Source organism: Corvus kubaryi, unplaced genomic scaffold (genome assembly GCF_017639235.1).
Source record: "Corvus kubaryi isolate FWS band 111438036 unplaced genomic scaffold, C.kubaryi_AGA036_p1.0 37249, whole genome shotgun sequence".
Classification (NCBI taxonomy): Eukaryota; Metazoa; Chordata; class Aves; order Passeriformes; family Corvidae; genus Corvus; species Corvus kubaryi.
Window position 1 is genome coordinate 4,985,612 of NW_024581072.1, and position 25,800 is coordinate 5,011,411.

At 38.7% G+C, this 25,800-nt stretch overlaps 1 protein-coding gene and 1 long non-coding RNA gene across 3 annotated transcripts in view; both read left to right on the forward strand.

Annotated features, from left to right (window-relative positions):
* The first annotated feature begins 590 nt into the window (after positions 1 to 590).
* Positions 591 to 4,184, forward strand: LOC121662411. The gene is made up of 3 exons (XR_006015285.1): positions 591 to 1,615; positions 3,090 to 3,345; positions 4,087 to 4,184. It is a non-coding gene; the product is annotated as an uncharacterized LOC121662411 (long non-coding RNA).
* An 8,747-nt stretch (positions 4,185 to 12,931) lies between these two features.
* Positions 12,932 to 25,800, forward strand: part of LOC121662412 (leucyl and cystinyl aminopeptidase) — a 54,972-nt gene continuing 42,103 nt past the window's right edge. The window contains exon 1 of one of the 2 annotated variants that reach the window (XM_042023532.1): positions 12,932 to 13,173. Coding sequence is in view for 1 of the 2 variants with exons in the window: in XM_042023531.1 (XP_041879465.1) it covers positions 13,155 to 13,173 (19 nt within the window). In the remaining variant the exon portion in view is untranslated. The remainder of the gene's footprint in view (positions 13,174 to 25,800) is intronic. The other variant, XM_042023531.1, reaches the window with a different exon arrangement.

A 25,800-nucleotide genomic window follows, 5' to 3' on the forward strand; every position in this document is an offset into this window, starting at 1 on the left:
TGGATATAGTGTTCATTCAGAAAGAAAATCTCAGGGCAAATAGTCAAACCTGGTGAAGCTGGCAAGAGCAAAGGTATACGTGTAAGCTGGCAGGAATCTTGAGAGGTTTTCCCTGTTTCAAAACTGGCCAATATGTTTGGAAAGGGCACCTGCTCTAAAAAAAACAAAGGGCTGTGAACACATTAGTGTTGTCATGATACAATGCTGCAAATATCACCTTTTAAGAGTTAAGTTTAAGAGTAGAAGAGTAGCTATTTTTTCCTATTTCCTTCTATTCCTCTCTTCAAGTTTATTATTATTTTTGCCTTTTACAGTTTTGGTAACAGAAAAAAAATGAATGTGGTACTGCTAAAAGCTTTTGGGTGCAGGCTGAATTGACTCAACTGGAAGGATGTAGGACAGAGAAAATAGATTTATTAGATATTTATTAAATTTCTTTACAGGTGCTTCCAGAACTTGCTACAGAGAATTAGTCCAGTAGAAATATGATGATGGGTTAGAGGATTTCATTCCACTTTTGGCTCTGTCAATGAGCTGCTATATGACTTTAAATCAAATTATTTCTTCAATTTTTCTCACTCCAAACTCTCTCATCTCCTTCTGCTAAGATTCCACATTTTATTGAAACTTTCTCTTGAAAGCTTTCTTTGCAACAGTGGTCTCAAATGGAGTCTCCTCTCAGTGGTAGTCTGAAAAATTCTCTAGAATAAAGTCAGAAACCTGGGAGAAGAGTGTCCTGGTTTCAGCTAGTTTCCTACATGGCAAGTTCTTAATTCAGTTTCTCCCCTAGCCGAAAGTGTTTATTCACTTTGTTATTTTAGAACTTTCAAAAGAGCTAAGGCACTAATAGGTGAAATAAATGGTGTACAATATTACACTCTGTTTTCCCCCACTCCCATGTTCCCCAGATCAGTGAGCAATATGTAAAAGCACAAAAAGACAGCAGGCTCATTTAAAAACCTATAGCACAACGTTCTAGAGGGAGCTTATTGGTATGTTGCCTTAAAGGCATTTAGCCAACAAAATACACTATACAAACCATTCAAGTTAGTCAGCACCCACAACGATTTGACTCTTACTTCTAAGATTGTTAAAATTATTAAATTGACATTTTGGATGGAAAAAAGTTCATTTATTCCTGAGGAAGCAGACTCCCAGGAAGCATCCAGCTGCCTCATACAATGGAAGGCTAAGACTGTGCAGCTAGGTTTCCAAAGTGACTAAGAATTTTACAAGGCCTGGATGATCAACTTGAAACACACTTTGGCCCAAGCCCTGAACGCTGCATCCCAGTCTACAATTTCTGGGAGCTGAGAGATTCTGTATCTGACAACTGATCACACCGTTATCTCTAGCTGGTTTTTACGTCATTATATATAGTTCATCTTTCATATTCATTTTGGCTAAATGCATTCCCTCTCTGAGATTTGTTTTAGCCACATCCAGCACAGAAACAGAAGTCCTTTAGATGCTTTGAAAGTTGATCTGCCTTTAGCTTACCTGACATTTCGAGGACTGGGTGGAAAGAGGTGAGAATCAGCTACTCTTCAGTGGCTACATGTGATCACAGTCCCTTTCTTCTCTTGGAGAAGTGCTCTGCCAATAGGAAGTAAAGGTAGGTAACTCGTGTAAACTCTCACAGCTAGTTATTATAGCTAGAAATCATTTGTATGCCCCAGAGAAAGCAAATTGATAACAAAGTGGGGAGCTGCTCCCTGACAGTATCTGATATCTTCCACTTCCTGTAAAGTTCAGGGTCCCAGATGATGAGAAATACTACTGTATACAGTGAGATTTTTCTTTACATTTAAGAAGATGAAAATTGCACAACTAATTGAATTCTGCTAATAGCCCTAATAATCCTCTGTGAAAGAACTCGAAAATATATTACTCAATGCCTATACAAATTGGCTTGTTGGGAGCTGTTCTTTCTGCTTGACCACTGCTACTTTGGTCTAGCAATTCTTTCAAAACCAGAGGGCTTGTTATTAGCAATGGCCAGCCATTGCTGTTAGGTAATTTCCCTTAATTTTCTATACTTGCTTTGTTCCATTATATACTCCATATTTTCCTCATGTTAAGTAATTTTGCACAAAATAACTGTAGAGTGATGTGTGAATATGAAGATGATGAATTCAATTTCAGAAGAAAATACTGTCACAGACAGTAGTACACCTGGCTACTCTGAAGTTGTAGAGAGAAGAGATCAAGCATGAGATAAAGTTACAATGGTGTAATGAACTACTGCTGGAATCATTGGGTACACTACAAATGACTGTGTGCAGACACACAGTCTGATGAACAAAATTTATTAAGTGAATCTACTCTGAAGTTAGGTTATTACTCCACTCTGACATTTCTGATTTAATTGCTTTACTGCTGGTGAACTTCTCCTGTTCACTTTCTGCCCAACAAACTACTAATAAATTTTTACTAAATGTGTAATTCAGGACTGAAAGGAACGAAGTTGGAATGACTGCTTATCGGAAAACAGTACCGAGGTTTATGTGAAAATGAATTTAGGAATGTTTCTGAGGAAATATTCTACCTGCAGAAAAACAAACAAACAAAAAATCCCAAAACAAAACAAAAACCCCTAAAACCTCAAACCAACCAATCAACCAACCAAGCAAAAACCAAAACCAAAACCAAACCAAACAAAAAACAAACAAACAAACGAAATAACAACAAGACAAAGCTTTGTATTGTTCAGTTGCAAGTAGTCAGGACACTTACCTAAGGCTTGGCTGCTCAGATTACAGTTCTAACTTTACCTGACTTAGAGGTGATGAGTGGTCAGGCCTGCAGAATCACACCATCTGTCTCACTAAGGACCTTAGCAACTCATCTGTTAGGGACAGATTTTGACCTTAATACTGTCTCAGCTGTAATACATACTGTGCATAAGACTGCAAGAATTAGTATGTTAACTAGGACACAGCGACCTAAAATCAAGTCCTTGCTATTTTCAAGTTCCCTCCAACATTTCAGGATGTGTAATTGATCTTTACTATATCCCAGTAACACTTTGGCAGATCAGATGACTCTTCAGATTTAGGATGAGCTACTTTCTTGTGTGTATTTTACAGGCATGTGCTAAGCCAGAGAACATGGCTGATCCAAGTTCTACGATTCTCTGTCTCTAGTCATCTTCCTCTCCAGCTTCTGCCCCTAGTGATATGACAGAAAGAAGAACAGAGTGGACAGCCTAATGGGGACAGAACAAGAAATCATTGGTACTTCTATTCAGCACAGGCAAGGATTACCTTCTTCAGGCTGAGTTAAATATCAAATGCTGACATATCCAAAGACACCTGCATTATAGAAGACTACTACGATTGCCAGGTAATTCATTAGATTAATCTCTCTTTAAAACCAACTAGGAATTCCACATCTGATGTAAAAAATCTTTGCCAACTAACATTTTATTAGCAACAGCACGTTTCTGGGGAAAAAATGCAGTTTGGCAAGCAATGCTTTTCCAAAACTACTCTGAAAAGCTCTCAACTCATTCTAGGAAGTGCCTGAGCTTTCGTCGAAGATTTTGCTATTTATCACTCTCAGTATTTCCAAGCATAAACATACAAGACATATATCAGTGTACCTCCAAGTTTTAGCAGCTGAAGACATTATTTTTTCTGTAGCTTAAATACGTTGTCCGTAAGATGAAATATACCAAATAACTGGATCTCAAAAGTAGTTAGGCAAGTAGGAATATTTCAATATTATCAGCCACATGACACCTTAAATTTGGTCTAAGAATATTGTACTTCTGGCCTGTGATTCATCAGTTGGCACTTGAAAGGGGGATTTAAAAAAACCTCCATGTGACATCATGTCATCTTGCTGGTATAACCACAAGGGGTTTTTTTAAGGTTTTTTACTTTAATTTTTGCTAGTATCTTTTCACAACTGAACGAAGAAAGAAGTTATTTTCCTTAGTTAGGCACCTGTTTTTTGGTAGGATATTATTTTCTGGTGCTTATAGGAACAGTAACTGAAGCAAAATTAAATAAAGCTAAATATAAACCCTTTCATCATACATAGAGAGTTTAGACTTTTCTATGTGCCTTTTTGTCTTTCTAGTTGATTTCTTTTTCACTTGGAAGTGAAAGTAAGAAGCTAAGCATCTGAGTTTGCAAGCCAAGGGGAATCTGGACGCAATAAAGTTCCTTTGCCGAAGACTCCAGTGTCTTCTGAGGAATTCAGTCCAAGTGTTTCACGAAGCTCAGGAGTTGCAGTGTGTCATCAAGACCAGTGGGCCAGCTGGCCCAGGGACAAAACAGGTCTGCTGGTGGGACAGCCCCTAAGTCCTGAACCGCCCCCAACGTTGTGGTGACCACAAGGAGCCTTCCCACAATGTTTTATTATGTTAATGTGTGCTGTTTCTGTACTCTGGATTGGCCTGTTGGTCCCCACCCCTTTATACCTTGTGTGGCTCCCCTCTAGAAAGTTCTTCTCTCTGGGTTCTCCCAATGGTTTCTGTTCTCCTGCCCACCCCTCCTACTTCCCCATTGGTTGTTTTACCTTTGTTCCACCCTCACTCTGCCTCCTTGCCCTCAAACCATTGGTTCTAATGTTTCCCTGCTGCTACCGGCCCCCTATATAAACCTACACCTCCTCCTCTACTTTGTCTTTTGTTCGTGGGCCCTCTATCTGTGGAATTAACTCTTGTTGCTGGAACCCCATACAAAAGACCCTTTTCACCTCTGTTCCACTGATCGCCGCCTTTTGGACGTGTGATTGAGTGGTTGGATCACCAAGGGTGCATGTGCCTGTGCCTGCATTTGGCCTCAGAGCCAAAGCGGCTCCCTCTTTCTGGGGACGCTTTTGGGAAGGTCGTGGCACTTCACCACCTCTGCACACTGCGGCGCTCAGGTGCCACATTAGTGCCATAGAGCTGACTGTCTTGGGGAGGCATATGCTCCGGCTGCTTCCCAGCCCCAGCCTTGCTTGTTTATGATCAGCTCAGATTTCTCTTCAAGTGGGTGTGCCCAGAAACCTTTGCCATAGAAAGAGCTTGTGTGAGGCAATGCTATTATTGGATACCAGCATCCATCAGGCACACACTCGTCTCACAAAATTTTTAGTTAAATATGGAAGCAACATCTTGTCGGCTGCCTATGGAGATGTTCTTTCTTTTAGTAGCCTTCTCATATTAGTGTGACTGGTTTTGTTTGCAGCTTGTATTCTCATTTGGCAGTTGTACAGCATTATCTATGCTTGAAACATACTGCTGTGAATCAGCACTAAGTGATTCAAGGCAGTTGTTGGATGTTCAGTTGACTACCCCTGACATTGTTATGTGCTGATTATATTGCATATTCCTAGTATTATATTCTCTCATAGAACATTGATGTTTCAAAAGGCATGCTCTGCATTCCAGACAGACATCCTATCAAGCATCATTCAGTTCTAACAGTGTGTGCATCTCCTGGTGTTCATGACGGTTTTGTAAGATTCCCTCCAGACATGAAAAGTACTTTGAAAGTTTCACCTACAGCATAGTCTTACAAGCCTTCTTTATAGCCTCTACACCTCTCTTCCTTCAAGACACTGATCCTTTTCCAAGGTAGTATTGATGAGTGCTAAACTCATCAATAAACTATCTCAGAACAGCAAGCACAAACAAGCTGCTGTACACACAATCCAAGTCACATGAATTCCTCAGGAACAGGACTGCAAGACTCTTGGATGTTATTCACAACCAACTATTTTATTTTCACTAGATCAGCACTTCCTAAGACTGTTGAAGTAACTCTAACATTCCTGGCATCACGCTATTTGGTCACTGTTTTTGCTGTGTCACTGAGGATAACTCGGGGTTAGTGTGAAAAGTTCAAAGTTGTAGGGTTCAAGTGAGCTGTTCTCCATATCCCATTCTTAGGAGCTTGGTTACTAAACAGTGGCTTAGGTTTTCTGCATAGGTTTCCTATACTATTGAGGTTAATGAAGTGGGTGGAGAGAGTAGGATAGAAAGAATGGTGTTTTAATTATGATAGGGACTGATAAGTGCAGACATGCTGTGGGTATTTTGGAAAACAAGCTAGGATGTTGCAACACCAGGCTAGTAATTGCATAAGCACACTTGCAGTTAGTTGTTTTAGAGAATTGTATCTTCCCCTTCCCTCTCCTTTCCCCTTCCCCTTCCCTTCCCCTTTCCCTTTCCCTTGCACTTCCCTTTCCCCTTCCCTTTCCAGATAAAATGTCATTATCCAGTACTATGTCTTATGTCTAGAAACAGTTTCGTGCAGTGCTGCTGCTTTCATTACTGGTAATTATTCCCTGCATTTGGAGCCAGAGGTGGGAGGATTATGAATTTCTAATCCATACCAAGTTTTGCTAACTGCTAGTGATACCTGTCTGGTAAATTATGTGCTTTTCAGCTATTTGGATTGTCTATCATTTCACATCTATATAATATGCTGGGTCAAAGTTAGCCTGACCAAATGGCCAGTGGATTTTAAATTAATGTTTTTGTACACTACCCAGAGCTATCTTTCCTATCTGCCATCAGCTGCAAAGTTCACACACCTCTGTGTGTGTGATCATATATCTTACCCACAAGTATTCACTGCACTGTTTTGTGACTCAGACAGCATTTACTTTCTCTGCGGAAGTCTTGTAAACATACTGCTACTCTAATAAGAAGAATCACACAAAATCGGTATTTCTTAATGTGGTTGTGGAAAAAATGTATGAACAGAGACTTTTCAAAGGACAGATGTAGACTATAATTTTAATATCAGCAACAATTCTATAGCTAGTTTCTCAAAATAGCACATAACTAGCATCAAGCAGCAGCACAAAAACCCCATTAAGTTCAATCCACTGCTTAGAATGGATAACAGGAATAAAAAGGGGCTAAAAGCATTAAGATTGAAGCATTAGCATTTAGAATTAAAGCATTACCATTTAAGCATTATTCCTTAAAAGAGAGAAAATAAAAGGATTGTATTAATATCTGAAATTGTTTCCACTTTTTATTTAAAAACTTAGTAACGTAATTACAATGTTTAATTAGAAACAATGATATGTCTCTTCAACACGGTGTTATCAGGTCATTTGCTACCTGCCTTTCTCAAAGATTTGTTTTTAAAGGAACACTGCCAACACGTGGATATACTTTCAGTGAAATAAACACACCACTGAAAAATTCACTACAGGCAAGTGGAAAGAACTCTAGTTTCTGAATATATACTTGAATTAGAGCTCAAACACCTTGGCAAGACTTTATACTTTCTTGTTGTCTTGAGATGCTGTAAGTTAGATCACCATGGCTTAATAAATGCCACTGGCATGTGCACCTTGTTTAGCATAGGGTATGTTCTCTACCCTGTTACATATGCTATCTGACTGAAGGCTACATTTTTGTAGCAAGTAAAAGGTCTACAGCTTTCTAAATAATTCAAGACTATGACAGATCATCACTAAAGTACACTATTTACTACAGAAGTGTTATGCACACTGTTTTCTCACATTTTTCTTTTATAATCTTTTTAATAGGTGCAAGGGGTTTTGCCCTCATTGCCCTGTGCAAATAGAATCAAATTAGGGATGTCAACACTGAACACTTCAGAGAAGTATATGTAATAATATGGATGTGTTACAATGACCATTCCACTACGCCTTGTGCTTGCTTCTGCTTTATGGAAGATCGAGAACACATGAATCAGCTAAATACCTTATGGTAAGCAGGTTCACAGAACACAGCATATCAATAGCAAAGTTACTTTAGATGGTTCATCAATTTCATATTTATCATATTCAATACTTCTCTGATTTACATCACTTAACTTCATAGTACTAGACAAAAATTAATAAATATATTAATAAAAATACATTAAATAAATAGTGCTAGTTTTGCACTGCATCTGATAAGTGGTTGATAATTTCAGACATAGTTCTTCACCAGCTCTCCAGTTTTGGAGAGGAGTTTTGGAAAAGGAGAAAATAATACTATTTAGTTGCTTAATGAGGTACTTCAGAGATGAGCCACAAGCATGGATACCTTCTTAAATTCCAGTGTTATTGTGGCTATAAAAATGGGATACTTATGTTTATCTCTTATTTATTAAGCATCCTTTTTATATCTTGTTCATTAAGCACAGTAATTGAAGTTCTCAAAATCCACAACCATTGTTGCTTTACTGCTGTTGATGTAATTTACTGTTGACTTCAATAAGAAAAAGTGTTTTCAATACTAAGTGCCTTTAAAATGCTCAGTGTGGATTTATTCTGGGCAGACTTCGTACTGTATAAAAGTTCTGTCTTAGTGAATCAATTTGCTACCATTTTTTCGCAATATTTAAGAATGGTTATTTTCAATGCAATATAGCTTCAATTAATGGTGGATAAGAGGAAGTGACTGTTTCTTGAGCTGAGCTGAGAATAGAATCACTGGAAAGAGAGACAAATCTAGGGATGATCAATGGATCAGCTGAAGAACAGAACCCTAAGTGGCAGATTGGCATAGACAGTTTATCACTGGAAGCAGAGGAGAGTTCTCAGCTGAGGTTGCTTAGCTGTGTATTTATGAGTCGTCTTTTTGCTATTGTTATCCAGATACTTTGCAGATTCTGATAAAACTATAACCCAAAATTAAATTATCCATTATTTTGGTGAATTAGTTTTCAGCTAGATTAGGCAGCTGAAGAGTTGAAATCAGCCCATAGAGGAATATAACAAGCATTAGTGTTGGTGTAAGGTAAGCAGTGAAACATGAGGCAAGAACTAAGCAGGGAAGAGGACATTGCCATTTTGGAAAGTAGTAAGCTGCTAAATCTGCCTAAATCATCACACTAATTTCACCTATGGAAAAAGCAACTTTTGCATCATTCCCCATAGCATTCTGGGCACAAAAACTGGCAAATTACTTCTGTGCTACCTGGTGGATATATTTATAGTACATGATAGTTTCTAGCTAGTACATGCTTTTTTAAAGAAATGAAACACTGGATGAAGGTCTTTAGATTGAGATATAAACATACTAGTAATATTCCAAGAGAAAGGGAAAAATACACTGGTTTAATTTTGGGACCTGAAAGTTCTTACAGTAGCTTATTTATTTTTATGAATTAAAGGAAATCAGAGAAACAAGAAAAGCATTTATGGCAAAGTGACTATAGTACAGTAAAATGTTCTAGTGTCCTAACCCTGCTATGACTCTTCCTTACAATAGCTTGGGGGTTTTTTATCTGTAATGTAGCACTGTAATCCATCCAAAGGCTCACGTGCCACATATTTATTTCTACATGTCTATTGAGAATGGGACTGCAGCTGGGACTGGGCACCAGGTCAAATGCTTGTTCTAGGCTGCAGAGAATAAAGGGTTTGCTGAATTCTAAGAAAATACACAGTGGTCCTAAAGTTTCTGAAAGAGATGTGGAGAGAGGCAAGGTAACAGTGTAAACTTAACCACACTCTATTTAAAAGAGGAACATAAATCTAGGAAGTATTGCTGAAAGGTACAACCGTAAGGCAACATAAAGCACATAGCAGTGACGCTTCTGTGGGAGCAGCTGCTTCGCCTAGCAAGAATCTGCAACAAGTTAAGATATGCGAAAACAACCATGCCTCATTTAGCTCCACTGTTCACAAAACTATTTACTTAAATGATTTAACTGGTTACACCTGTAGAAATACATAGACGCATAGATAAGGATATTTATTTTGGATACACAGTGCTATGGATTGCTTGGGACAGTACTCTGAGTGGACAGCAGTTACAAGCAGCTGTAGTTCCTGCTGGCAGGGGATGAGTGTTTCACATTTGTTCAGAGTGGTGTGCACACCAAAGAACCAATTTTGGCTTTAAATACAAAACCTCACATTAAGGAAGAAGTTAACATATTAATCAGTAGTATTAACCACTTCAGTCAACAAATAAAAAGAACTTCCCCATCCCTTATCTCTCGGCTCAAGCTTTAGGCACAAGGATTTGTTGGGACAATTTTTTCATCTTATTTTAAGGTTGTCAGCCAAATGATTCACCGGTTCCACACCTGAGTCTGGGCTACTTCTGACATGTTTTAGCAAGACTGATGAACCCTCACCTTCCAACCCCTGGAGGCTTGGCAACTTCTCAGCTACAAAGCTTTACTGTGTGTAATTGCTTCTTATGTGCAGATCTGGTTGAAAACAATTGAAAACTTTCCACTGGGTCAAAAGCACCCAAGTGTCTACTGACACTTGTACTGTTCATGAAATCTCTGTGGCCTTCACCAGAAAAAATAAACCGGAAAAAGACAGTCTGAGTCATGTTTTCAGGTGTTTAAAAGCTGAAAGATCTAAAGCATTCTTCAGAGATAGTTTGTCTTCAAAGATGAAAAAGGTGAAGGGTTGCTGGCAAACATATTTTAACCCATGAAAAAGTCTCAATAAAGATATTGCTAAATGGAAGCTACCAAACTAAGGCACAATACAGGTTATTGCAGATGCTCCAAGGATATATTTAGGATATATTTATATTTAATGAAAGAAATGTTTTACTCTGCATCTTAAAAAAAAAAACCAAAAAAAAAACCAAAAAAAATTGTGATAATAGTTGACTTAAAATCTGAAAAAAAGAACCAGTTTAAAATTCTTCACTTTTATAAAGCACTCACAAGCTATAACTAAAAACTGTATTTATTTTATAGTGAAAAGGACCTGTAACTTTTAGACCCACTTTTTAAAAAAATCATATTGTAGAAATTCTAGATTTTTACCAACATGAGCAAAGATGGACCTCCAAATCCATTCAATTTTTTTTCTAAATGATGTTATACAAAACTACAGCAAAACCCTAATTCTTCTACCATAGTACAAATAGTGCTACTGAGAAATGAGCTCTGTACCTGACTTCTCCTTTATGACGAATTCCCATTGTATTATCTTAAAACTTGATGTTAATAGGAAAATCTGGATATGGAAATCTCTCTACATATAATGGAGCATTATCTTATTTTAGCTTTTCTCTTCACAAAAATGTATTATGCTAATTAAGGGGTTTTGATTGGTAGAAATGGAGAATGGTGAAAGCAAGTGATAAGGTGCTCAAAAATCACCATTCAGGCCTCTCTGCAGCCTCTGCATGACACTGTGTAGAATCCCAGCAAAGTTAGCTATATAGGTATTAATGTTTCTTTAATATATTTAAATATAGGCCAGACAGGGTCAGTGCTTTGAAAAGAAAGCTCTTGAGACATGTCACCCTATTAAAAGAAATTATTTGATGATTTAATAATTTTAAGAAGTTTTTCTTTTGAGGATGGGCTGTTGTGGTATGTTAAGGGGTGTCTGAGAATATGTAAATGGTTATTAAAATTCATACAGCTCTGTGCCCAGCATTCGGGCCAATGTTAAACTCCAAGGACTTAGTGTGAAACATGATATTGACCTAGATTGTGCTACAAGGTTGTTATCATAACTAAGTCTGTGAAACATGATCATGTGTGAAAAAGTGCACTTCTAGGTTTATGAAACACACAGAAGAGGTACAGGGCTGCACTACTGCCTAGGCTATTGTGGACCCCTGGCCTTTGTCGCTTTCTTTACCCAAAGAACAATTAAATTCAGTTTTTTTCATTTTTTAAATAAATATTGGTCCATTAAATTTGTGTTCTTTGGAAGTAATCAACTTATATTTTCTGCTTTCCCAAAAATCAGTGTCTAAAAATCTCCTGTATTAAGAAAAAAGCTAGCCAGTCAATCACCTGAGAGCCGAAGCATAGCTGCCGGGTAGCAGGGGACAGGCAAGTAGTAATGAGGCTATGTATTGAACACATATAATTTCTATACGTTCCTTTTCCAGGTTAAGTGTAGATGGCCCAGCTACCTTGACCAACATCAGGAAAATTTTGTCCCAAATTGATGGTATGTGACATATTGCACCATGATTCCTTTTGCAGCTCTACCTACAATCCCTCCCCAATATCAAGAGGATTGAAGTGGCTTTATGTTCATGGTGTTCACTTTCAATCTTTGTTGATGTTCAGCCATAATCACAAACTTTTGTCTCTTGTGTCCCAACTCCTCTGGGGGGAGAGGGGTTGCCCGCAGGTGTTACTGTCACCTATCAATACTTTATTATAGATATGAATACATATTACAATAAACACAGTAGTACAAGATGTTATGTAGATATTAAATATTACATAGGTTAAGATGATACAATACTACGTGCTTTACTAGCAAACATGTACACAATGTCCATAGAAGTAAAAAGTGCACTGGAAACCAAAGCATGGGCAGTCCTCTCTTGCCTCGAGCTGGAGAGATCCAGGGCCTTAGAAAGTTTGTAATTGCCATGATGCTGCTTCCCACACGTGCCAAGTGGAAAACCCGTTAACACAGTATTTGTAGCGGTTTTTTACTTGAATTTGTTCTTGAAGATGTTTGTACTTATCTGCCTTTTCCACAGCAGCCACTTCTAAAGATGTTTCAATACATTTGTATTTCATGGTGACATCCACCACGGATGCCTGGCTCTCTTTCACAAATACCAGGTCCGGTTTGAATAATTCATTGTTTCAGTCTCTTGTGTTTGGTTCCTGAACACTATCCAGTCTTTCTTTGTAGTATCATTTGGTCACATTTCACACAGTCGGTTGTGCCTTTTGATTCTTGCATCTTGCACAGCAGAACAGTACTGGATGATACGGGAATTATTTATTTATTTGTTTAAATAAAAAGGTTAAATTGCGACGGAAGGCGCACGGCACGGAGATGCAGGCACAGCCGGCCCGGCGGCACCGCCACGGCCTGCGTGGCCGCCGCGCAGCGGGCCCGGGTGCCGCCGGGTCATCCCGCTCTGCGGAGCGGCCCACGGGACGCCACATTCCGACACTCGCTCCCTCAAGGTCCGCCGCCCACCGCGGCATCCCCGGCCTGAGGCGGGCCCATGCGGGGAGGAGGCGGTGCCGCGGGGCCCAGGCAGGCGTGAGGAGGAAGTGAGCGCCGAGGCAGCGGCGGGTGCTGGCTGGCAGGAGCTCCTTCTCCTGAAAAAGCTGCTGAGCAGGGAGGGAGCCGCGGGCTGTTCCCGCTGCGGCCCCTGCGGGGCGGTGCTGGCGGTGGGCAGGGGCTGAGCCTATCCTGGGAGTATGCGGCGGCAGCAGGAGGAGGAGTGAAGAGCTGTGGCAGCGCCTCCGCTGAGAGCGGACTCCGGGAGGAAGATGGAGCCCTTTCCCAGCGGTGAGTACCCGGGCGGCCGCCGGAGCCCGGGACGGGGCCGCGGGGCCTCCCGGCGGAGGCGCGTCCGGCGGGAGCTGCTTGCCCAGAGGAACAGGAGAGGCTTCGTAGTCGTGCTGCCCCCGTGGTCCGCGGCTTGAAAATTGTCTCAGGTTAATTAGGCATAGGTGTCTTGAACGAGCGAGGTGAGAGGAGTTCCCTCGCTTTTTCGGCGCTGTTGCGCTTCTCGCTGCCCGGCCGGGGTCTCACTGACTCTGGGAAGCCGGGGCCCCTTGTACACCAGGTGTGCGCTCGCCGTACGTGGCACCGATGAAGGAGCCTTACACGTGTCTGGAGTGCCAAAGCCATCGTGATTCTGATGGGAAGGAGGAACCAAACCCGCTGTTCATGGCGTTTTCCTGATCGGGGCATTCTCACCAGAGCGTGTTTCTCCCCGCCTCCCCCCTCACCCCCCTCCCCTCCCCCACCCCTACCCCCGCCTCTTTCCCTTCCCCGAGCGAAAGGAGAAATAAAATACAGAAGTGTACGAAACAATGTTTCAGGGTGTTCGTGAAAGCCAGAAAGCTTTCAGAGCTGCCCGTGAATTGACAGAAGTGCTTGAAATACCGACGTAGTTGCATATGCTGAGAGATAAGCTTACGGGAGCGTTTGCTGACACCGTGATACAGCAGTGTGTGTGCATCCTGTGCTTGTGCCTGAGATGAAGCCATTTAAAGTCCATGTTGCTACTGCCTCTACTAATAGCAACACATTCTGCCCGTCCGAGACAGAGGAGGAAATCAAGCTCTCAGCTCAAACTGAAACTAAAGTATGTTTGGTTAGATTCAAGACCATGGCCAAATATGGAGTTAGACAGTGGGTAAAACAACAGCCTTCCTGTTGAAAACGCAGCACTTTTGTTACAGGTGGGATTTGGTCTGTTAAATGTTGGATAGCCATCGCTAAAGTACCAGGCAGAGTTTGCTGCATCGTATTTTAACTCTTCAGTGACCTGCCAAGTCAGAGTGTGAAACTTTTGTCAAATTTAGGAAAAAACTCATGCACTAAATAATAAATTTTCTGTCTCATGGCAGGGGGCCTGGAACTAGATTATCTTTAAGGTTCCTTCTTATCCATTCTATGGTTCTATGAACCATTTTATGATCTATAAATATATGGTGATTGCCTTGCCTCAAATACATGAAAAATCCCCTATCATTTGATGCTGCTGTTTAGAATCTGAAGGTTATGAACCCTGGGCATATTTTGGTGCCCTAACTAGCAAGAAAGGCCTTTTCCCTCCTTTTTTTTTTCTTTGTATCGTCGTGTTAAAATTACAGTTTGTACAAGCAGTTGATGTTTTGGTTTTCTAGTTAATCCTGGCCTTAGTACAAGGTCTTTCAGCTCCAGCCTATTTCAGTCACAGGGCTGTGTTCTGCATTCTTGTATGCATGGTATAAAGAGCTTGTCTTTAATAGTAATGATGTTTTGGGGAGAATTGTATTTTAGAGTCATCTTGCTAAGGCCATTCCCTTTGAAAGCAATGAAATGTTGTTTTAAAGGTCTGTTTGACATAATACTATTGCTGCACTGTGCAACAAAACATTTAAAAAATTCTGCTCCATGCAAGTGGAAGAAATGGACCTGTGGGCTTGAGCATGTAGCTTAAGAAAAGCAATGTTCATGCACTGACCTTCCTAGTTTTGTTTCCTGGAATGAAAAGCTTGCACATGGTGGTGAGACTGGAAGAAAATTTGGAGCTGAAGTTGGTCAATAAGTTTCTTCCTGAAAGCTTACTGCTGGAAGGGACACCACAGAGAATATGCAAATATTAGAGTGAAGATGTTGCTCCTTATCTTTGATGATCTTCAGGCATGTTTGGTGCTCAATAGCAGCTGCAAAAATCTGAAGTGAAGAGGATGCTTACATTACTGGCCTTTTGAATAGAATTTTCATTTTCCTACCTGGTGATCTAGAACCTTTTGTGGGCATCAAATTTTTCATATAAACTGGGTTTTTGTTTTGTCTTATACAATAATTACATGTTCTGCTTGTGAGTCTATGATGATTTCCTGTGCAAAGTGCTGTGTAAATTCAGAAGAAAGGATGCCTGTCACAGGAAGCTTACAATGTTATATTTGTAGATCTCTGAGTTCTTTGGGGCTTTTGCCCTTGTAAAACAGGGGGAACAGGGAACAGACTGGATCTTAAGCTTTTCCAAAAGTATTTTAGTTGAATTCAGGACTCTGATGCCCATTTGGGAAACTAGCAATAAGACAATTTCTTGTTTTATTTTATGGAAGTAGAACTGTATTAGAATGAATATGAATCTTAAAATAGACATTAAGGCAGCAAATGCACTAAAGTGGATATGAATCCCAGGTTTTCTAGTTCAGTATTTGGGGAGGTTTATTCTTCTTTTCCTTAAATAAAAGAAAAAACACAGCCATAATGCATTTCAAAAGTCAAAGAAATTCTTAATCTTTCCTTGAAATCCTAGTGGGTGTGCTGAACTCTTCAGTGTTTGAATAGTTTCTCCAATGGAAATGTTCAGATAAACTAAATAAGGTATTTTTTTGTTTGTTTGGGGTTTGATTGTTTGTTTATTTTTGTGGGGTTTTTGTTTTGTTTTTTGGTTTGGGGGTTTTTTTTGCTTTGCCCCTGTACTGTAAACTTAGTTTTGGACCTCTCTGAAGAGGTCTTGGCTATGTCTTTCCCCCTGCCTAGGAATTTAGGTGGAGATAATGTATGAGGTCTGTAGCTCTAGAAGAACAGTTAATTGCGTATTTATTTTTAGCACCTGGAATAGCTGAGTTAATCATAGAATATCTCAAGTTGGAAGGAAACTGTAAGAATCATTGAGTCCAACTCCCTGATGTTCTCAGGACTACCTGAAACTAAACCGTATAACTAAGAGCAGCATCTAGGCATTCCATGATCTCTGGCAGGCTTGATGCCATAACCACATCCCTGTTCCAGTGACCAATCATCCTCTCAATGAAGAACATTTCCCTAATTTCCATCTGTACTTCCCCTTGAATGTTATGAATGCTGTAAATTATGGTAGGATTTTTTTTTAGATGGATCCCTCTACTTTGCATGACTGTTCTTAATTTGAGATTTTTCCCCAAGAATGAATTATCAGAGTTTAATTAAAAGTGCATGGAAGTCTTCCTTATTGTTGCACATAATTTTTTTCCCCCTAAGTTGTATGATCTCACATTCCTTTGAATTCTGCTCTGAATCAATGAGCAGAATTTATTTATTTTGACTAGTCATTTCTTACCTAAACAGTTTCACTAAAATTAAAAGAAACAAAAAAACCAAATGGAAGAAGTGACATATAGACTAAAGGGAATATGTCATGTAATTTTGGACCTCGCTATTTCAGACATCATTACAAATTATTTTGCAAGTCTTTTGCTTATTTGTTAGACTGTATGTGTTTCGGAAAGATCGTTTCATCATTTCCTGTTTCATACATTAAATATGAAACTTCTCTGCTTGAGATGGAAAAGAAAGGTAGAAGTGAGCTATTACAGTGTTTCTCATTTAAGACAGGTGACATGCATGAACTTGCAGCTGCAGATGGGATAACTTGTGATGATCTGCTGAAGTGCAAATAACGTTCACTTTCACTGACATTCCTGAATTGTTTTCATCCTTTTCATACACAACAGATGGCGATCTTTGATATTAATGACATAACTAAATTGGTGAACAAAATAAAAAGACTCTTACGGGAAGAAGTGGGATTTTTTTTTTGGAAAGTAGAAATAAATCAGGCCAGGTAATGTCCTTTACAAAATGCAAATGTCATTTGCAATGTCTAGTTATTTCGTGTAGTTCCTGTCAATTCTAAAATGTTTTTATTCTTTGTGTTAATTTTGTTCAGTACAGAAATGTATTGGAGATTGCAGGTGCATGTTCCTTATGTGCGTAGCATTAATTCTGTTGGGGACAGCGGGCATAGCCTTGACTGCCAATATTTTACACTGTTGTGTCATGGAGCAGAAGGGTTGCTGTTTGTCTTAAACTGTTATTCAGTCCTAAACAACCGATTGAGTAATCTTTTTTTTGGTAAGATGCTGGATAGAAAACATCAAAGAGGTCTGTTCTTAATGTCTTCTTTTCTCCCCTGTGTTTTGCTTATCCCATCAAATATTACTGGAAAAAAAATGCTGATTAAATCTGTTCCTAAGTGTGAGTTTTATGTTGTTCAAGTGCATGGTGCTGGGTAGTTTTCCACAAAGCTGTGTTATAGGATCTGCACTTGTGTTCCTGTGTCAGCTCAGCTGAAAGGAGCCTGTTTTTCCAATGTGTTGTGTATGTGTTTGCTTTTGCTGCTTCGCTGTGAGCTCCCTGCCAAGCAGTGGATGTTCAGAAGGGGAATTCAGTAACTTAAAGAATGTCTAAAGATGAGAGTATAGGTGCTCACTATTGATCATTTGTTAGTATTTTTCCACTAAGGAGTTAGTCTTCCACTTGCAGAATGAAATCATGGAGTATCCGTGTGTTTATCTCCTAAGTAAAAAATGTTGAAAGCTTATGTTGACATCAGTATCTACCTGTAAAAGTATTCCAGGACTGTCTTGTCATCTTTTTTGGGAAGATGATGTAAAGTTGAGCAACCATGTTTCACATCGTTGAGGCTGTGGGAACATGTGCTGGATAAAGCCCTGTAATGCCTGCAATAAAAAATGGTGGAAACAAATAAAAGCAAGGATAAAACCACCTCTGTTTGTTTAGCTAGTCAGATTACTTTTTTCATATTAGATGGGCATTGGTGCAACAATTACATACAAAGAAGCTGAATTTATCTTTATTTAATGCATCCTCTGATTTCAGTAGTAATGAATTCAGAGAATTCAGGTTTTTCTTTTCGTCCTTTACTCAGTGATTTAAGAAAGCTCTGTGAATTTCCAGTTCTCCCACACAATATTTTTTTTCATGAAGTACAAAAGCAAAGATTGTGTAGAATAGCAAAAACATTAAGATTTCTTTATGATTGAGAGCAGTATTATTCCTTTGTCTATCAGAGAAATGTAGGCATGGCAGCTACTTAGAATTCTGTCCAACAGTACCTTAAAATAATATCATATTAACTTTTAAAATAAACCAGGATTTTGTGTGACCTGGGTTTTATTTGCTTCTAAGTGTTTTAAAAAGTACATATGTACCTTTGAACTTGTGTTTTGACTACTTATGATACTGCTTTAAACTGTGGAAGTATATTAACCTTAAATTGTAATAATCACGAAAGGATTGTGTGCCTTCTTGTGCACAGAAAGATGGACACTCCTGAAGGAAATTTGGAGTAAGCAGGGGAGGGAGTATGTCTGGAAAATTCATCCAGTGGATCAAAGAGACAGGAATTTAAGGGTAGTACGTGTGTTGCAGTGAGTTCTGCGCAGCTTGTGTCCCTAGCACACAGCTGATCCTTCATTGCTTCATGAGTGTTGTCTTAAAGTAGATGTTCAAGGAAGATCTCAGAGCTCAGCTCTTCTTTTGGATTATTCAGGGCTTGTAGTAGTCTATTGCAGCAGTGGTCTTCTTTACTACATCTGGTGGAGAGTGAAGAAGTGGAATCCTGATTCCACTGAAACACGTGATGCTTTTGATCAGCTGTTTGTTCATGTGGAAATAAGGTGAGTTTTGATTTTGGGACTTGTTTTTTTATTCCAATCAAAACTGCCACCAAGATGTTTGGAGGAGTGTTTCAGTGTACTTTACTAAACATAACTGTGTGCAGAGAGCTTTCCTTTGGTTGTAATTGCTCTGACATTGAAGGAATATATTCTGTTAACTGGAGTTCTTGTGTAACAATACTTTCACTACAATGCCATTGACTTTTATGAAGAACCGATTGTGTTCAAAACTAAGAATGTGCCTAATTTACCTACTGTTCTAGGGCCTAATAGTGGTTTTTATTTAAGCCTTTCTTTTGTATAAAAACAGACAGTTTCTGTCAGTAACAATGAGTTGGTAGCATATCGGTAGAAGCACTTTTACTATTTTCCATGCATGAAAAACAAAAGTTCTGGAAATAGCACAAATTGTGTTAGTGGGAGTCCAAAACGCTTCAATATACTTTAGAGGCCTCATACTTCAACCTGTAAACCATTATAAGAGACAACAAAGAGTAGGTATTCAGAAAATGGGACGGTTAATACAGCATGTGTAAACTGTCAGTTGTCAAAACTTGTGCTTTTTATCATTGATGGAGATACTAATGAAGCCTTAGTGTCTCTTTTGGCACAAGTGAATAATCGTAAGTGTGAATCATTGAATGGTTTAGTTTGCAAGGGCCCTTCTGAAAAGTTTCTGGTATCTGAGCTGCCCACACTCCCATGGTGATGGTTGTTACGAAGGTAATTTCAAAGCTGATGTATGATACCTGGATAGGGTTTTGGAGCAATTTAGATCTCAGTATGTCTTAAGCTACCAGGCAGACACACTGCCACTTCTTTCTTTATCAATACCCTTTGTCTTGTTATATCATGAGACTGAGAAAAATGTAGGTAGATGTATTTTTGCTCCATTAAGATGATACAAAACTTACTGCATCGGGAGTCACATGCAGTAACCTTTAGACATGGTTGCTTCTGAACTGTGAGTTCTATTAATTTATTGCTAAAAGCAAACAAATGAACAAGAAGATTAGGCAGGCATCAGTTTGTACACAGTCTATCAGGTTCTGTACCTGACTGTTGGATGTTTCAGAGAACTCTCAAAATTTTTTTCTTTAGAACAACTGATACCAGCAGAGAAATATTTTGTACCCTCAGCTGTGATGAGCCTGGTATTTATCAGACATGAAATTTATGGACAGATGTTGTGAAGAGGATATCAGCAGTTCTGAATAAGGGAGTTGAGTAGCTCAAGAAATTTGAGATACAAGTTCCTGTGTGTCTCTAAGATTCAGGACCTTTTCATTAGACCCCTGTGGTTAAACATTTTATATGATTTTAAACACAAAACATACCTTTGGTAAGATTGGAAACAGGAAACTAAAACAACTGTATTCTGTAATTAAAGACAGATGTTTCTTTCCTATCCTGTGTTTTGTTCACCCAGTGGTTGAGGATTGAACACTGCCTCAACCTTGAGGAAGATTTTCTTTCTCAGTGGTATCCAAAGAGCAAAGTGTCATTTAAAACCACTTCCTCTTTCCTTCCCTCCATTTCCCCTGCCTTTTCTAATAGGAAGCCTAACTGGTACCAGATTTAAACTTGAATATATGGTTAAATGTGATTGGATGTGATATATCTCTGTTGGGTATCAAAATCCTGACTAACCTTGGTTTGGTCAGCCTTATTTCCTCTTAGCTCCAGATAAATAATTATCACAAAAACCAGTTACAGTTTTTTGCCAGTTGTATGGGTGGAGTATTCAGTAAATGATCCACTCACTTTTTCCCCTTCTATGGTATTTTCTTTTTGTTGATAACATGGAAGTGAAGATTTGAAAAGAAGTCTCGGTAGTATCCTGGCTATCTATGCATAAATTTAACTGGTAGATGCTGAAATCTAAGTGATCCATGTAGTTCTTCAGCCTGAGGTCCTGCCAAAGAAAATGCAATGGTACTTTGCTTAAAAATCAGGAAGAGGCTTTCAGAGAACCTTTTAGAAGCACCCAAGACTAATAAACAGTGACTTCCTTGGAATTACACTCCTCGCTCATGTTTCTTATGGCAACTTCAGATAAGAGAGTGTCTTAAAATACAAAATCACATATTGTTTTTAATTTCCATGATACAGTGAATTGGCAGGGTTTTACTCCAGTCTGTGTGCAGAAGCTTGTCATTGCAGTATTTATCTCACATTCATTTAAAAAGCCACATAAACAAGTAAACAGCAGAAGTAAACCTTGCAGCATAGCTTGAAGGTTCAAGTGACTTGTAAGGTTTGGAACTTGAGTTCCCATGCTTATTTTGGAGTGGAAAACAGCATTTGTCCTCCATTGCAATACAGGAAAATGTATTAATTTTCAAGTTAAGGGTTTTTCTTGAGAAAGAAGGGCTTTTTGGTTTTTTTCTCCCAAACCAGCATCTGTTTTGTAGACTTTTTGTCTGTCCAGTGTAAGCCATGATATATGCTGAACTATACAGATTCTTGTATACCTCTACCAGTTATTTATATCTTGAAATCAAACCCTTGTAGAGTGGCATATGTGCTTCAGGTCATGGGCAGACATTAGGTACTGTCTGCCTTTCGGTTTGAGTGTTTATTAAAATTGTAAGTAGTCATCATATCTGTTTGCGTGTAGATGTTGACACTACAAAAAGCAACAAACAAAAAAGTTTTGTTTAACTGGAGTCTGTGTGTGCCTTTTTTTTTCTTTTTTTAAGTTGCATTTAGCATATAAAAGTATATATAAGCATATATATATCCAGTTTTGATCTATTAAAAATATGCAATGCATATGTAATCTTGCAGCATAATGGGAATGAAGAATATGCTCTTAGCCTACCTATGGGTTCTGTGTCTAAAAGCAGGCAAATCCCATGGATGATTGAGATTCTCATAGCAATGCTTCATATTGCCTATTACTTCCTGGTTTGGTTTTTTTTTTTCCCATTGGATTATTTCCTATTTTTTTGTCTGAATTAAATAATTTGAGAGAGAAAAATGGTGACATCTATCTTGTAGCAGCCTAACCTTTTTTTTCCCCCCCAGAAATGTTGTTCTCCTGGGAAGGTTCTTAAAGTAAGATTGAACACATTAAAAATAACTGCAGGCATGAAAGTTTTTGTTCCGAAATGCAAAGACTTGTGCTTTCCTGTAAGTGGCTGTATATTAACCCTATACGCTGACTATACCAGCAAGTAAAAAATCTGCTTAAATGTTCTTGTTGTGGGTAAACCCTGATGGGCATTTACACCCCACGTAGCCACGTGCTTAATTCCATGCAGCAGCATGGGGGAGAGAATTAGAAGGGTAAAAAAGGGGAAAAGTCAGGAGTTGAGATAAAGACAGTGTAATAGGGAAAACTAAAAAACTAAAAAGCTGTGTATGCACAAGCAAAGAAAAGCCCCAGTTCCAAAGTGGTAGGTGAAACCACGGTGAAATGAAGGCAAAGGGCTTTCCAGTAGGACTTCTGATTCCCTTGATATTCCAGTGGCTTGTTGTGTCTTTGTTAGCTGAGTGAAGGTTATAACTGTTTTCTTACTGCAGATAGATACAGATTTGAAATTACATGAATGACGTTGTATACTGTCCTGCTTTACTAAAAGTAAATATTTTTTTTATGTAGAATTGAATTATTTTCTTGCTCAGAAGGAACTTATAATGTATGGAATTAGTAAGGAGACACAGTAGAGAAGAAGGAAATCTTTAGTCAGAATCTTAGCATAACTAACATGTTTGTGGACCTAGGCTTTGTTTGCTGAACAAGCTTATTGGAAAACATAAGCTTTTCTTCATTCCCTCCAAACACAGAATTTTTTCTGGATGAGTTGGAGACAGCCCAGAGCATGATAGTACAGGAATTAATTCACATTATAGAAAGAAGAGCTAAATTGATAGGACAGGGAATAAGAATCATAAACAAGTAAGTTTTTAGAGCATGCTGAAAAGATTATAAAATTAAAAGGCAGCCTTGTAAAAAATCACTGCTTTCTTCAATTCAGTAGTTTTTAATGTCTGATGTGATGTATCTGTTGATACTTGCTCACAAGAAGAAATAGTGTAATGCAATGTTTAAGTGTTAGTACAGTGACATTAATCATTGCTTCTGCAATATGCAATTTCACAGACAGAGTTTTGAAAAGATGAAGATTTTTACTTGTTTTATTCTTTACTTACGTTTTACTTACACAGTGTTCCACTAACAAAGTACAGTATCTTTAAAACATTAGATTTCATAAGTAAATCTTCAGGGGTTTTTTTGTCTGTAAATGTGTGAACTCAAATTTGAGCATGTCTTGAATTTAAGGAGTTGTGCTTGTCTTCTATAGGATCCATGCAGCCTGTCTTCACAGAGTTTTTCTGTTAAATTCTGGGTACAGATATGCCTTAAGATGAGTAATTTGCTTTCACGAAGACTTTGAATAAATATAATGTTTTGTTTGACTTTCCTCCTCAGACTTCTTTTCCTCAGGGGGAGGGAGGATAGAACCTGAAACATCACTGCTTGCCTGACCCATGAAAGCATGAGGTTTTAGTTAGGATTTTGCATAGGTTTCCCAATATACTCAGACATTTTGCATGTGATCATCAAGAGCCTGTGGCCTTATACTCTTTCTGTAAGTGAATTTCTGTGTCTCAAAGAGCAAGCAGGAGGCAACAGGGATTATTTACTGACTATGCTGTAAATCAATTGTCTATGAGCAAAATTCAACAAAACTGATATAACTTCTCTTGGGTGATAGTTCAGAAGAACAGCAAAGCAATTTCTAAAATTAATATTTGTTAGTTAAGTATTTTTTTTCCAATTCAAAAGGGGTTTTTTTATTGCTTCCTCCAAAATTTTGAGGTATTTCTTTTCAAGCTGTGCCTAGACAAGACATACAGTGATAGAGCAGGGAGAGCTGGCAGTTAGAAAAACTAAGTGACTCCTATATCTTTGTGTGGAAACCAAGGTAAGGAAGGAGGTAGTTAAGAGTTTGTGAAGGTTTCAGAATAAGGAACTACACTAATTCCTATGTTAGCTGCTTCTGGAAATAGGCATGCAGTCCTACAGTGAGTCAGTGAATGTAGTGCTCAGAGGAGAAGTAGGAAGAGCTTGCTTACATTTTTAATCATTTATCTTCTGCTAGGTAACAGCAGCAGGATGTCCAGAACTGTTATTCTGAAGGGAGCAAAAGAACAAAGAGGAGGATGGGAAAAAAACAGTGTCTGCATTATCTTGAACACAGGTGTCTGGGAAAGGATGGTGGGATGTGGTGAGAGGGTGATGTATCTTTCTGTTAGGTGGAGTGGTGAGTTAGATGGCAGAATGGGCCCAATGATGTTCGGAGTGGTGTTCTACCAGTTTTAACAGCTAGGAATACAGTATGGCATCAGCAAAGAAATTGAGATGGTCTACGAATTGTGCAATTTACTTGATTCAGTCAGATTTATGTAATTTATACATAATTAGAAGTCCCCCTGCTAAGCAATTATTTATAGAATCATGGAATCCTTTAGTTTGGGAAAGACCTTTAGGATCATTGAGCACAACTGTTAATCGAACGCTGGCAAGTCCCCCACTAAACCATGTTCCTCAGTGCCGCATCCACGTGTCCTTAAATACCTCCAAGGATGACGACTCCACCACTTTCCTGGCCAGCCTGTTCCAAATCTTGGTAACCCTTTAGGTGAAGAAATTTTTCCTAATATCCAATCTAAACCACCCGTGGTAAACTTGAGGCCATTTCCTCTTGTTCTGTCACTTCTATCTGAGAGAAGAGAACAACACCCACCTTACTAACCTCCTTTCAGGTAGTTGGAGAGAAACTAAGTAACTTGGAAAATTCCTGTGTTACTTAACTGTGGTTTGTTTTTGTGTTTTGATGTGGTTTTTGTTTTTCTACAGAATGTGTCATTGAAATTTAGTGTAAAAATGGGAATTCTCTATCTTGTATGTGAACTGGCGTACAGTTAAGTAACTTAGCATTTTGGCTCTAAATTTTTGTTATTTCAACTCACTTAGATTTAGACTAATTTACCCATTGATAGAGCAAAGAAGAAAGAAATATCCCAAGCCAGATTTAATAATAAAATAAGAATTTAAATAAAAATTAAATTTCTGGATAGAAGACAATTTGTATACTGACCTGAGTTCCTTCATCTTGAACTTTCAGCAGTGGCTCCTTGAGTTCATGGGGTAATAACTTTAACCAAAGTTCTGCTTTGTTTTAATCATTATGGAGAGGAAGTGTTCACTGCTCATCATTTTTTTCCCAGAAGAATTCCCACGACAGTAACTGAATGTTTAAGTTACACTTGTTCAGATGTTTTGACCCCAAGCCCATACAGTAACTCAGACTCTTTGAGAACTAGATATGGAAATGCAAATGGCAAACTTGCCTGTCAAGCCTCAGAATTCTGGCTTTTGTTTTTCAGCAACAAAGTAATTTCAGACTTCTGTTTGCTTGTTTCTTTTTTCTTTTAAATAACCCACTCTTTACCCATATTTCATGTATTTGAGCTGCAGAAGTCTTTATGAACAAGGCCTGAGTATTTTCACATAAGTTTTAATTGAACAGCTATAAAAGTGGAACAGCTGAAAAGTGGAAATGTCAGTAACAAATAATTTTTTGGGTATTTTTGTTGGTCTTAGTTGGACTTTACATATCATGAATTTGGAAAAGTGGCTCTATGGGCCAGGAAAAAAGGATCCACAAACACAAGAAACTGCTCAACTGTTTTGGAAGAAATTTGAGGACATCAAAGTATCTGCTGCATAGAGGAGTGTACAGATGAGATGCTGTTTTCACTTGGGCTGCTGAGATTCAAAGTAATTCATTCCAGAAAAAAATCATTGCTGAACTATCAAGTAACACCTTTATATCTTTTTTAAACCTCTGTTTTACAAAAGAGGAGAGAGCCTGTGTCTTGGGGAGCTGGTAGCGTTAGACAGCTGTTGTTAAGCATAGCCTTTGATTTTATTTTTCTGTTGTCTGTATCAGCAATTTCAGAAATCAAACTGTAGACACCTGTGTGAAGA